Genomic DNA, 13,475 nt, shown 5'->3' on the forward strand with positions numbered 1-13,475 from the left:
TTGCATACAGGCAGTCCCCCAAATACACAGTACTTCTTATACTCGGATTCGGAGATAGGCAGTTATCTTAATTTGACAATTCTTTGAGCAAATTGTACTGATTTGACCCATAAACTGTAAAATGCCAACTAATTTCCCTTTTGATTAAATGTTAAAAACTATTTCAAAAGGTTTGAAACTTTTATATCCAGTCAGAATCATATCAAATAATTTATTAAGTGTCTAAACCCACCCCTCGTACTTGCCAAATTACATGAAAATTAGTGATGTTTTGGCTGGAAATCACGAGATTCGACTGACGCGGAAATTTGAGATACGCGGTATTTTGCGGCCGTTTTCGGTCCCCAGTAACCGTGTATCACGGGGACCGCCTGTACTTTACATTGCCAAGTTATAAGTTATCCTAAAAGTATGCAATCTGCTTAGCATTTGCTTATTTAACATTTTATTTGGAATTATTGACAACATTTCGTATGCTTTAGTTCTTACAGTATTACTACTACAACCTTGTTGGCATGCTACATCCCTCAAACGTTGTAAGTTACACACTTTGGCATCATAAATTTGTTTAACTTGCACGTTTTGCTACTTTCGTCTTGTTTTCGCTATTTTAATAAGATTTTACTACACCTCTTACAGATACAAACGCCACGTGGACAGAGCTGGTACATCGAATAAAAGCTCCGAACAGCAGTCCAACCCTAAAGCACGCACCATTCACAGCACACCGATTCAACTGAGGCTAGCAGGCCCGAAATCGCCATGTAATGTAGGGCACACGGGCAACATGGACAACGCTTAATGAGCGGGCCCACGCTGTGTTTCGTCATGTTTTCGGAAGCACGTTTTCCAACACAGCACACACACACACACACACACACAAAACATTCAAAAACCGTCCACAAAAACCTACCCCATCATTACGCGACATTTACAGCATCATCTTCAGCACAACGAGTTAAAGTCAGACCATCAGCTCGTCTGGTAGCATACCCCTATGCTCCCTGTACATCCATAACCTCACCAACCCATTGATGGTGGGTGGTGTCGTTACGTTTGTCTTTGCCTCGCCCGGAGTAGGACGCACCGGGGTTTTTATGATGCTTGGGTGGAGGAATTTTTACGCGCATACACAATGAGCGCCAATGTGGAGTGGAATTTTTAATTGAATTTCAACACAACACGAGTGAGCTTTTTCAACCCCCTCTCAAAGTTTTCTGCCTGAAATGTGAAACATAACATCCAACAAACTAGCAGGCCAATATGCTAGACGCATTTGCAAGCCACTTTTTTCTCGAGCTCTTCCCATGTGCTTTTATAAACAAGCATTCGTTGTAAAGGTTATTTTACAAAAATAACAGATTCACCATATTTGCTGCGTAAAGTAAATAAAAGAGTAAAGAAACATAACTATCTCACTACACTTAACTAGACCCAGGATCTCCACGTCATCTTCAGACGCTCCGTTAAGATCGTCTTCCCATCGGTCGCCCTTCTTCGACTGCCGAGTCACGCTTCCGCACGCCGGCCGCACATTAACGCACGGCTGGTTATTGATTTTCAATTCTCATCATGACACTCGATGTTACGCACTAATGCTTTCACCGTTCCCGACCCAAACAACGATTTTATGGGGCCAATTTACGAATTCATCATTTGCTGAATGATTATTATAGCCAATTGTGAAATGGGGGTTTAGTTGGATTTGAATTGAACGCGCGAGCGATGCCGCAAAGGGAAATGAGCGTGCGCACGCTCGCGCCCCAGTTCCTCGATCGAGCGATGTTAATTATTACGGCAGTACGATACTTCGATAAATTGCTCGCCCCCTCTGACCGGAAATTGATTGTTGGGGATTGTGTCAAAGCTTCGCATCACAGCGCGAAAGGGGTGTTGTTCTCTCGTGTTTCTCGCTGCCCTCCTGCGCTCCGTCGGCTCTTTCTGTCTCTTTCTCGTGTAGCAGATTGGACGCTATTGAATAATAATGGCACCATTAGCGTCTCGACAATGCCGCGGCCCGCCTAAAATGTGCTTTATTATGCAGAAGCAATCAATGCGGAAGCCGACACGGCCCACCAGTTTTAAGCTAGGAAAAATCGCTAGAAAATTCATAACCCTCGTTGTGGTGCAATTAAATTACCATACGAATCGCTTGCCCGTCATTACTATTTCAATCAGCGTGTGTGTTTGTGTGTTTATGAGCAGGGATTTTCCAATGACACCGGAAGAAGGATTTACAGGCATTATAGAAAGTTACATTTAATGTTTAAGCAATTTTCTATAAATTAAACACAATCTTAAAACCCTCTGATATTTTGACATTACCGTATTGTAAATAATCTACAGCTTTGCCTACCTTTAGGCGCATTTTAAAATCATTTCGATGATTTTTTATTGTACACCATTTCAGCAAACAAACAAAAAATAAAGAACATCGCAATGCCCGTTTCATGCTCCAGACACACTGGAAGATAAAAACGGGCGGCCACAAAAGCAGCTTCATTAGTTTTGCCCTGTTTTGCTTTACTGTGTACTCCCTCGCTCCTTGCTCTACTTACAACAGTGTCAATTTTGCTGCAAAAGATACTATCTAACATTCCCGTTCGTGACAGGTTCTGTTTCGCCGTGCTGCCCGACCTCGTTCCAATTCCGTTAGCAGCCCCACATTGTCCCCACCGGTAACGGCAGAAGAAAGGCATCATGGAATACGGAAAATTTATTAGCCCATCTCTCCTCGCCCGTGTACCACACTGGTTCCCTCGTTTTCCATCGGAACCTCTCCCGAGCAGGACTCCCGAGCAGCAGGACTTTTGTACTCCCGTACTGCTCTCTCGCTCTCTCACGACAGATTTTTTTTTCCCTTCCAACTGGAATGTGTACCAAGTTCATCCCGGGGAAAAGCCTCAACCAATGCCCCCGACGTGCTGGAGGTGCGGTTACTAGGATATACACATATTTCAAATATACTTTCCGTTCGCCGAAAACGGAGAAACCTAGTTGCCGTACCGCGGTACTCTTACCTTCAGCCGGTCCTCGTGTACCGAGTGCCTTTCTTTTTGCCTTTCCTCGAATGCTCACATTTTTTTCTTGCTCTCAACAACACTCCTTTTGATTATTGTTGTAGTGCGCCCCACAAACTTTCCAGAGTCCCTTTCCCTGCCAATTCTCGGACATTCTAAATTCATCTTCTTACCAAATCCTGACACACATACACACACACACAAACACAAAACCACACAGAATGGCACACAAAAAAAAGAATGAATCAAACCCCAACACGGCCCAACTTATTTCTCGAGTAAGCGATTTACTTTTGATGTTTTGCATCGGTTTCGGGGTTCATTTTTATTCTTAGCATTTTCCCGAACGGGTTTGCATTGCCCTGACTTCCCTGCGCCCCGGGCCGCTGGTCGCAGTCAATTTTACAGAGGTTTCTTTCACACGCAAAGGAAAGCGCTCCGAATTCTGTTGCACACCTGTGCTTCCGAAACCGGAAGCGGCTCACAAGCCGGTGCGATATGGTCAAAATGGCAGGAGGAAATGCCTACTCCTGCAGAAAACGGGTGGACGTGAAACAGTTCCACGGAGCCCGGTGGCAGGAAGGCAGGAATTAAAAATTGTGTTCTTCTGCAAGAAATCAAATTCGCACTTGTAACAATGCTGAGCGGAACGGCGTGCGGAAAAAACGGAAGCCCGCGCAAAGCGTTAAACTACCGAAAATGGTGCTGACTAAGAGAAATGGAAGGTTTTTTTTTTGTTTTGTTTTTGTGTTGCCCTTAGCTGTTTCGTCGGTTCATAAAATACCCATTCATCCCTGGGGCCCGTTGTCCTGGTGTAGGTAAATCTTTAAAGCAAGATTTTTTCCCCAATTCTTGACAAAGGTAGGGAAAAGAATGCCACTACCCAAGGATGCAAAACAAAAAGTTCATTACAATATGGCCCTTTTTATTCCGTTTTAAGCCTCTTCTGCAGCAAGCTTTTGATTCACAAAGCTCTACAAAAACAAAACTTTGTGCCTTAATTTCATTATGTTGTGAAACACGACCGGATTCGTTGCTTGCTTCCCTAGGTTGGCATATTTTTTTGTTTTGGCTAACTTTGTTGTTCAAAACAATGTAATACCGTGAAATTTGGTCTGGCAAGAAAGCAACGGCATCACTAAATAATTAAAAGATAGAAGAAAAAAAAACTTGTGCAAAGTATTTTAAGTAGATATCGAAAGAGATTAAAGCCTTAAAAGGTCAATGCTGCGCTACGGATAGCATACATTTGGGCGCTTCTTTTCTGCGTAGAGAAATTAAACGTTACAAATGAACACAATCAGCTTGATAGACAAGCTTTTTGCCTTTTTGAATCATCCCTTCAACTGCTCTGATACCTTTTCTTTACGATTTATCGCAAAAGCAATCGCAAATCGTACAGCACCAAACGCTTTTCACCGCGGTTTAATGAAAATGTGTCTCAAAACGGTACTTTCAAGCACACTTAATGATTGCTTCAACCATTCCGTCAACAGTACCGCCGTCTTAAAAGCTCATTCACCAACACTTCTCTGCACAATTTCAAACCGCTAAGCACTTCCTTTGCCGGGAGAAATCGAACTAAGCCCTGCTGGGACCAATAATCAAATAAGCTTCAGCAAACCGATTGACTGTAGGAGAAAAATTGATCCGATTTTTCCATTTCCCCCTGCGCTGCTGTGCCGCTTTTCCGTGTGGTGTAGAAAAAAACAGAAGAAAACTTTGGATCCCTCCGTTAACAATTGCTTCCCCCTGTACTATCCGGAACGATTGCATGGTTAAGCCAAAACATCTCCCCCATCACAATAGAAACGAAACAAGTTTAGAGCGTATCGCTGTACACCTTCTACCGTCGCTTTTTCTTCTTTCTTGCTTTCATTGCACCGCCGGGCATGCGATCCTTTCCACACCCCGGCCTCATTTATCATGCTCGGTGCCGTACGGTACGCCATGAGGCATAAGAAGAGAGAAAAAAAAACCTTCCCCGAAGGAAAGGCGCTGGTGGTGGTGTTTTATTTTCCTTTTCACTCCACTCAATGCAATGCACGGGCAAACCCGGTTTGGAGCGTTCATTATTTCGCTTTCCTTTAAGGATTTTTTAAACCCCTCAAAAGCCCACCCTGTGTTCGATAAGCTTCCCGGGAAAGCCTACCCTTCGTCTGCCTCTAGCCCGTACTGCCGCCGGTGCCAGCAAGACGGCACAGAACGGCAAGCGGACGGGAGGCAGCAGTCCGAGCAGCCTTGAGGCTAAATCCAATTTACGGAGAAATTTCCGTTCGAAAGGTAATCAAACGTTAATCTGACGCTGAAACGAGGAAGAAACCGCCGATGCCAACCCAGTCCCGTGAAGATCTCGTGCACTGCATCTCGTCCTGCTAGCAGTACCTATGGGCACCCAGCCCTTCTATAGAGCTCTTTTTATTCGCTTCTAGATGTTCTGCTTTCATTTTTTGTTGTTGTGGTACACGCTCCACGGGCAAACAATCCGGCACCGCATGAGTAGTTGCTTGCCAATGCTGCTTAAGAAAGGTCGAAAGGGAAATCCTCCTCCACTATCACTGGTTTAGAGACCTCGCAAGCCTGGGGGAAAGGAGGCTCTCTCGCTCAACAACCGCACACAGAATGTTTCTCAGAAAACAGGGCACTCAACATTCCCCAGCACCCAAGGACAGGACAGCCCTGCACCTACAAAAGGGGAAGGTGAAGGTGTTTCGGCAAAACATGTTTCCGCACACGTACGGTAACAAACAGCTACAAAGGTAATGCTCTCGCACCGAAAAGGGACGCATTGCGCTACTCACCATTACGGCGTTCATTTTGAAATCCATAAAGTTCTTCACTTCCGCCGCCAGCTCGCGCAGCAGCAGTATGCCATCCTTCCGGGTCACGTCCACGTCCGAGTCCTTGAAGCGCTGCAAGAGAGGAGAAAAAACACACAACAAAACAAAGATGATAATCGGGTGTCACTGCTAATGTACGTAGGGTGCGGTGCGCACCAGGGCAACACGTTTGAAGACGTCAGCATCTCGGCGGTGCCTTAAAAACGATGATTGGCTAGAATTGTTGGACGGTTGGGCGATGATTGCTTGTGTATTTAATGCAATTGGAAAAGCACTGCAGGTCGTACAGACTTTGTTTTCATTCATTTGCAGGTAGAGAGACATAAATGCGAGCAAAGTGAAAGTACTAGAATGACCAGCGATAGTTTAACAAATGTATTCTATTCCTGCAATCAGGAATTACTAATTTGAACAGTTTACTTTAGAGTTCAAAAACTGAATTGAATGCGCTCGTAAGGGACGTGACATGACCGATCTTAAATGAAAAGAATAATGCCATCACAAATGACCATGTCATTTTGGTGCCTAATTTGATATTGTAATCCAGAATGATCGAGCTTTTCTGCGGCAAAATAATTGAAATTGACTCATTATTTCATTAAATAACCTCTCTGCATCTAAGTGTACAATTGCGCATTGTGTGTTTGCGTTTCCCTGCACACAGTTATCTGCCAGCAAACGAAGAGACAATTTGATTAACAGATAAAGCATAGGCCTTACTTACCCCGGCCAAGCTAGTCGACATATAGGGGAAAGCGGGGCAAAATGGGCATGTGGGGCAAAATGGGCACCCTCTATTTAAGCATTTTTTGAATACAAAGATACTTTCCAATGCTCAAAATGTATTCATTAGAGTGTTCTATTAACACCATGTAAGTTTCATAACCCTTACATAACAAATAACCAAGAAAAATTCAAAATAAATTTTAGTAGCATATTGATGTAATTTTTGCCACTTCGAAAATAAACTTAAACCTGTGTCACAGGGATGTGTTGAAGTTTTGCATGATATATTTTTAAAGATATGATATTTTTATACAATTGTCTGAAGAAAGCAAGGCGATTGAATGTGTAATTTTACTAATATAACAAAAAATACAAAAATGCTTCACGTGGAGCAAAATGGGCAGATGCTTTTGACATACGGCGCTTGGTGAGACTATGGTGTTGTATTTGTCGCCTCAATAATGACGACAGGCACAGCTTCAAAAGATTCGATTGTACAGATTAAAACGTGTAAAAACTGTTTTAATTTTGAAAACATATGGCATTTTGGAAGAATTTTAAGCGCTTTCCGGACCAGCAAAACAAAAAATAGAACGAAAATACATTTCACGAAACGTGCGCAAAAGCATAGACCATTAGGGCCCTGTCTGTGCTTGATCGTATGTGATTTTATCGCTCGTGCTGTCAAACGCTTTTTCGATTTATATTGCTATTATTTGATGATTTTAATAGTTTAACGATTATGAATAATTAGTTTGTTGTTGTTTGATTCCGTCGTACGACGAAATCGCACGTCCAAAAAGACGTTATCTGTCAAATTCCGTATAAAATTTTGACAGGCCTTCCGATAAAATCGCATCCGATGGAGCACAGACACGGGCCTTACCTAAGCACAGTTGTTTTGGCCCATATTGCCCCAGTGTTTTGACGTTTCACAGTTTGTTTACATATGCCCATTTTACCCCGCATGTCAAAATAGCTTCTCGTAAAACATAAACTATTATTTTACACTATTTTTATAATTGTAAATTGTTTTCATTCTATTTGGCAATTTTAATCCATAGATAAAGGGTGGAGGCATACAATAATGAAAGAAAAATTGTGTTTTGTAGCATATTCAAAGGAATATTCAGTAAACTGCTTAACATGCCCATTTTGCCCCCGCTTTCCCCTATTGTTTAAAGTACCGCACAAATAACACAACAATACACAGCGAAATACATTATCACGCTCCCCCACCTTCTCCCATCACGTTCCCCATACCCAATCCCCCTGTATCGAGGAGAGCTGTAAAACGAATTAGTATCGAATGACATATTAATCTAATTATCAATCATATTTTATCGCTTACCCGTTATCAATCAAGGTAATTCGGAAATCATGTTTCCACGATCCCTGCCGAACCCGGGGTTTCGGTTCGTTAGCTCGGGCATCGCGTCAAATCGACACGCCACCGCTGCACTGCTTTCCCTCATCTCCTACCACTCGCACCATTCGATGGCATGTGGCTGTAGGACGCTTTTCCTGCACGCTTGACACCACCACGCGTTCTCAAACACTTTGGGTGACTTGACGCTTTACCGTACGCTCGCGCTTCACATGTGTGTGTGTGTGTGTTTCTGGTGCGTAAAACGGAAACAATCACGTCCCATCGTAATGAGCACGTGTGCGCAAAAGGACCGAAATGTGTGGCCGGTGTGGCCGGATCTTTGTTTCTAGCGCACATTACGCACCGGGGAAAGGAAACTCATTACAGGCCCTTTTGTTCGGGACGGGGTCACGATCCCGAAAGGGACACGATCGAAAAGACGTTAAAGTCTGCACTAATCGATGCTGTCGTCTACCACCCACCGCAGCAACTCCCTTTTCGCTACGCCCCCCCACCCAAACGCCGAATCCTAATGGCGCTAAAGTGTCGCAAAACGGACCGGATGATCGAACCGGCCCGAACGCTTTTGCCTTGCCAGTGTATGTGTGTGTGTATGTGTGTGCGTAAATGCTCAAACCATAACCGATTACGTACGAGATGGTTCTCTGCAACACTACACCCTTCGCTGCTTTCCTCCGCAGGATGCCTGCTCTCTAATGCCTCTAGACTCGAGAGTTATGTGCAAATGCGGTCCCCCGTACGGTGTGCGGAATGCGGTCTCTAGCTGTGGCCTATTAGCCAACCATTGGGTGTAGAAATCCGCTCGTTAGTCTGAATCTGCTGATGGTGAATGTCTGGAATTTGTGTTATTATGTCAAGTTACTGGCCCCCGTCGTGTCCTGCCCGTGTTGACCTATCTGAGTGAGAAAATTGCAGCAGTGCCAAACCGTAGCCAGCGAGCGCAACAATGACGCGACGACAAACAGATCGTTAATTGTTTAAATTATTTCATGCCCGTTTAACGAGGTTTACGGGTCGCGAGTATCATCAGTATGGTTTATTAGGAAAATTGGCCACATTAATATGTTTGGAAAATGGATAAGTTGGTTAAATGAGCCTGCCTCATCGGCACTCACATCACATTGTATAAATATACATTTTTTAACGCGTTTTTTTTAAACAAAAGAACAGACATAAACAACATTATGTATTCACAAAATATTGATTGATTTGAATCCAATCCAAAAGGAAGCTTGATAAAATGAAAAAAGCTTTAAAATACAACCAACAGTTGCAACAAATTTATCTAGCCAAGGAAATTCCTGCACAAAGCAAATAAGAAAATATCTGCCCCTAACATTTCCACCAAAATAGTGCTACTATTGTACCGAAAAACAAAGCAGACAAAAGCACAGTAATCCTTCACGAAACGGCCATTACGCACGTGGTCCGATTCGCACCAGCCAGGCAAACGAGTTTCGTTCGGTTTAATTAGATCCTTGCCTGCGGCAATCGCGGCGGCAGCATCATTGGCAGGACACAAAATGGGATTGCATACTTTTTCGATCCGTCATCCGTTGCCAACCTACCCCCCCCCCCCCCCCCCCCCCCCAGAGGGAGGGAAGTGGATGGACCCGTCATCATCAGTGCTCCCGGGCATCGTATCGCAACGCCACCGGGTCGTGGTTGGTCGTGCGCAGTGCAGCAGCTAGGGTAAGTGGAAAGATTTTCCAAGAAAACAAGTGCCACCAACGCTGCCGATGCTGGTGCTGCTGCTGCTGTACCTGTGGGTGAGTGCACTCGGCACTCAAGCATCCTTCATTTTCGACGAAAAACATCCTCGAAAAAAAAAGGACACGGAACCTCGGCTGGACGCGAAGCAAAACGCGAAAACGCTAATAACAATTATCCATTCAATTTGAATTTTAATGCCATGGAAATGATTTCGCGGAAAAACGCGCGTCCCCGGTTCATCCCTTTTCTCTTTGCGCTTGTTTTGTTTTGTTTGGTCTAACCTTCTCGTCCACAGCTGCCCGCAATGGTGGCTCTCCCAGTGCCCCCAGGTCCCAGGGAAAACTCAGCGAACAAAACAATATCCCACCCAAGATGGGCCCATCCTTTGGGCGTCCTTAACGTCGACCGCAGCCAGCCAACAACGCATCGCGCTTAGTTGACCGGACATGAAATCGCTCGCTCTCTCTCTTTTTCAAAACAGAGCGGCACAATGAGTGTACGAAAATGCGAGCAAATACACCAATGAAAGAGGTTGGGGAAAACAAAACTCGACCGTTTGGAAAAACAACAGCTTCGCCTTTGCACATTGGGAGGGTTCGAAATGCCCAAAGACAGATGGTCGTGTGACGAACACTGGGGCATGAAATACGCTCTTCCCTATTTTCCTGTAAACCATAACTACCTCACTTCTTCTACTCCCCGAAAAACACCCCGTTTTCCACGCCATCGCGTCCTGCAGGCAAAGCGTTCCTGGAATTCATCCACCGAACCCTGACGGAATGGACGCGCGAATCAAGAGCGAGGCAATTAAAACCTACTGCCAATAGGCGCCCCAGCCCCTTGTGCAACCCTTCCCCCCTCAGCGTTGTTCGCCAGCAAGCATGGCCACCGATAATTCCATGGTGTCAATGATGAACGGAAGGAAAATGAAGCGAAATTTTCCCCCCAATTTACCTGGACGCAGTTCCGTTCCGGTAAAATGGAACCGTTTCGTTGAATTTTGCCCCTCGGGGGACCGTTTGGGATGAGACACAAACACACAAGCACACACACACAAGCACACACATCCAGGTGGGAAGCAGACCTTTTCGCAGCCAGACAACTCTTTACCACTCTACCACTACTCGTACCGTGGATACTTCAAAGCGAAGTCAAAAACCATTCACGAACAGACCGCGAACGTTTAAAGCCGTTTCCATGCTCGGGTGGCTGGGCCTGAGCTTTTGCTAATGACGTCCCGGTACATGATCCCGAGATTCAATTTACGGTGGGAAAAAGTAAAGCGCTTGCCTTGTGGTGCGCTTTTTAACTGTGAACGAAATAATTTCGTTTCAACGAAATTACGGTTCAATGAAGGTTGCTGAAGGTAAATCCTAGTCACGGCACCAAGCGCACACGCTTGGATAGAGTTAGTTTATTATCATCATAGGTTTTTTTGTTTCACGGATAGTAATCTTCATCGTGTAGAAGCTACAATTTAAGGATAAAATCACCAAAAGCTCCACAGCAACTCTTTTCATCGCTTTTTTCATTTGCTGGATTTAAAATCAGACCAACGACTTAATCCTCCAAACAACACTTTCATCTGCAATCTTCGCAACAAAGCTAACCCTTACCCACACACGCCTCCAACTGGGCTCCAAGGCGCTACTTGCGACGGCAGGAATGCCGAATCACGGTACTGCAATTGACTGTTGCAAACAGCGTTGTTAGCGCGGGTGTGTGTTGCATCCATCCTGGCACGCTCTGCCACAGCCATTGATAAAATTGTTCCAAATTGCTACCATCAACAAATCAGCCCCCGCAGCAGTAGCTGTCTGCATCCACCGAAATCCACCACAGACAGCTCGAGATTGCAGCAAACGCTTATCTGCGCAGGCAAACATTCTCTCACGCGGTGGAACAGTTTGCGCTTCGTGTACAGTTTGCCAAGGGCTGGACTTGCAGTGCTGGCGACTGGCGACTGGCACAAGGTGAACATTTTCTATCCAACGTACAGACGAATTTTATCCACAAGCACAAACACACACCTAGACACATCTTACAGCTTACAAAAGCTACAATTCGCGACTGGATCTTGAGTACTATCTACTGCACACCTCGTAGAAATCCTCGCAGCGTGCTGACGCCTTTTGCAAGGACTTCCAAAGCACACACACACACACACACGAAACATGCCACCACACTGCCCAATGAGACTTAATTTAGTGATTTGCCAGCACCGGCCCAGAAGCACCCAGCACTTTCCCACGACGAGTTATGTAGTGGCAAAACGGTGCTCGCTGCCTGAAAATTGGAGCGTGAGGGACTCGCTAAAGCTGTAGCTTGCTTCTGCACCCGGATCACGTATCACCGGGACAATCGTCGTTTCTAGCGGTAATGGGCGCTAGATCGCTAGAGCCCCTAGTTCTTCGGCTCTCTCCCTCGCAAAAATCGTCCGAAAGCCCTTTCTGAATCCACCTCGGCATACAGTCCCACCGTTCCAGCGACTTTGAATGGACCTGTGCACACATACTCACGTACGCACCCACACACACGCACTCAAAACATAAACAGGATGTGTTTACTTTTTTCTTGGTACTGGTTCTCTCCCAGTGTCTCGCCGCCCCCTATACGCTGGTTCTGTTTCCCAGTAAATGCACTCTCGCTTTCCACTCTCGCTCAAGCAGGGCAACAACACGATCGACAGGCACGAGCCACCATTAATCTACGTCCCGGGGTGGATAAAATATTCAATATATATTCGTTTGCTAAGTGCCGGAGCGTGGCAAATATTTTATGCCACACGGGCTCCGGCTCTGAAGGAGCTCTGGTGGACCGGGGGTATCCCCAACCATAACCTGTTAACCTTTTCCATTTCACCCGAAATAAAACACTTCCCCAAAATGGGTGCTAAAAGATTGCCGAGATTTTGCGCTTCCACACTAGCGGACGCGTCCCTTGTACCGGTGGTTGTTTTTTTGTTTTTTTGCTAGTTTAGTAACTCGCTGGAGGATAAATCTTGGCCACCGTTTGCCGAGCAATGCTGTGCATTAGGGTATGGCAGTAAATTTAAAACTAAAATCTCTCTATTACAGTTGCTCTTTGACACGCGTTTGTGGATTCAATTGAGCGTCGTTGCAGAAGAGCAATCAAGAAATATGAGACAGTGTTTTGTTTCAATTTTCAACAGCGAATAAAGTTTAAAACTATAATAATCACTTTGTTTTATAGATTTGAAACTGTATCACAATTTTAAAGCAAAAAAAAATGGTTAAAAATGTATGTTTATTACCAGATACATACTAAGAGAAGATTATGATAACCTTACTCAAAATTTACTCTTACCATCACTCTTTTCCGCATGCCCTGTTCCATCGCTAAACCTCTTAAAGCTGTCGTAGCACGATACATGCACAAGATGTTAATGCACTGTTTTACTTCATCACGCACCGTGAAGTAATATGTGCATGAAGGTAGAGCAAAAACAAAACACGAACAAATGCGCAAAAAAAACCCGGCACCAAACATCCCATCATTTCGTTGGTCAGCGTTCGAACGTACGAACGGCGGCGCGAACGGACGTGGCTAACGATGTGTAAGCAGGAGGTAAACACCGTACCCACGGTCTGCACATTAACCGTCTTCTGGCACGATCCACACGAACGCTGGACAATGTAAATGCGATTCCTGTGCGCGCACACAATGTACGCTGCTGGCACACATTGTTGCACACCTTCGCCCACTGCTGCAGCATCAACGCGTGGCGAGTATGCGAGCGATGCAGAGAAAAAAAAGTTGCTCCCT

At 45.0% G+C, this 13,475-nt stretch overlaps 1 protein-coding gene across 3 annotated transcripts in view; it reads right to left on the bottom strand.

Moving 5' to 3' along the window:
- The window catches only part of LOC120955553 (voltage-dependent calcium channel subunit alpha-2/delta-4), a 68,173-nt gene that overhangs the window by 40,874 nt on the left and 13,824 nt on the right, over positions 1-13,475 (bottom strand). For all 3 annotated transcript variants that reach the window (XM_040376526.2, XM_040376531.2, XM_049609387.1), the window contains exon 4: positions 5,822-5,932. In XM_040376526.2, coding sequence (XP_040232460.1) covers positions 5,822-5,932 — 111 coding nt within the window. The remainder of the gene's footprint in view (positions 1-5,821; positions 5,933-13,475) is intronic.

The sequence above is a fragment of the Anopheles coluzzii genome, chromosome 3, assembly GCF_943734685.1.
Source record: "Anopheles coluzzii chromosome 3, AcolN3, whole genome shotgun sequence".
Lineage (NCBI taxonomy): Eukaryota > Metazoa > Arthropoda > Insecta > Diptera > Culicidae > Anopheles > Anopheles coluzzii.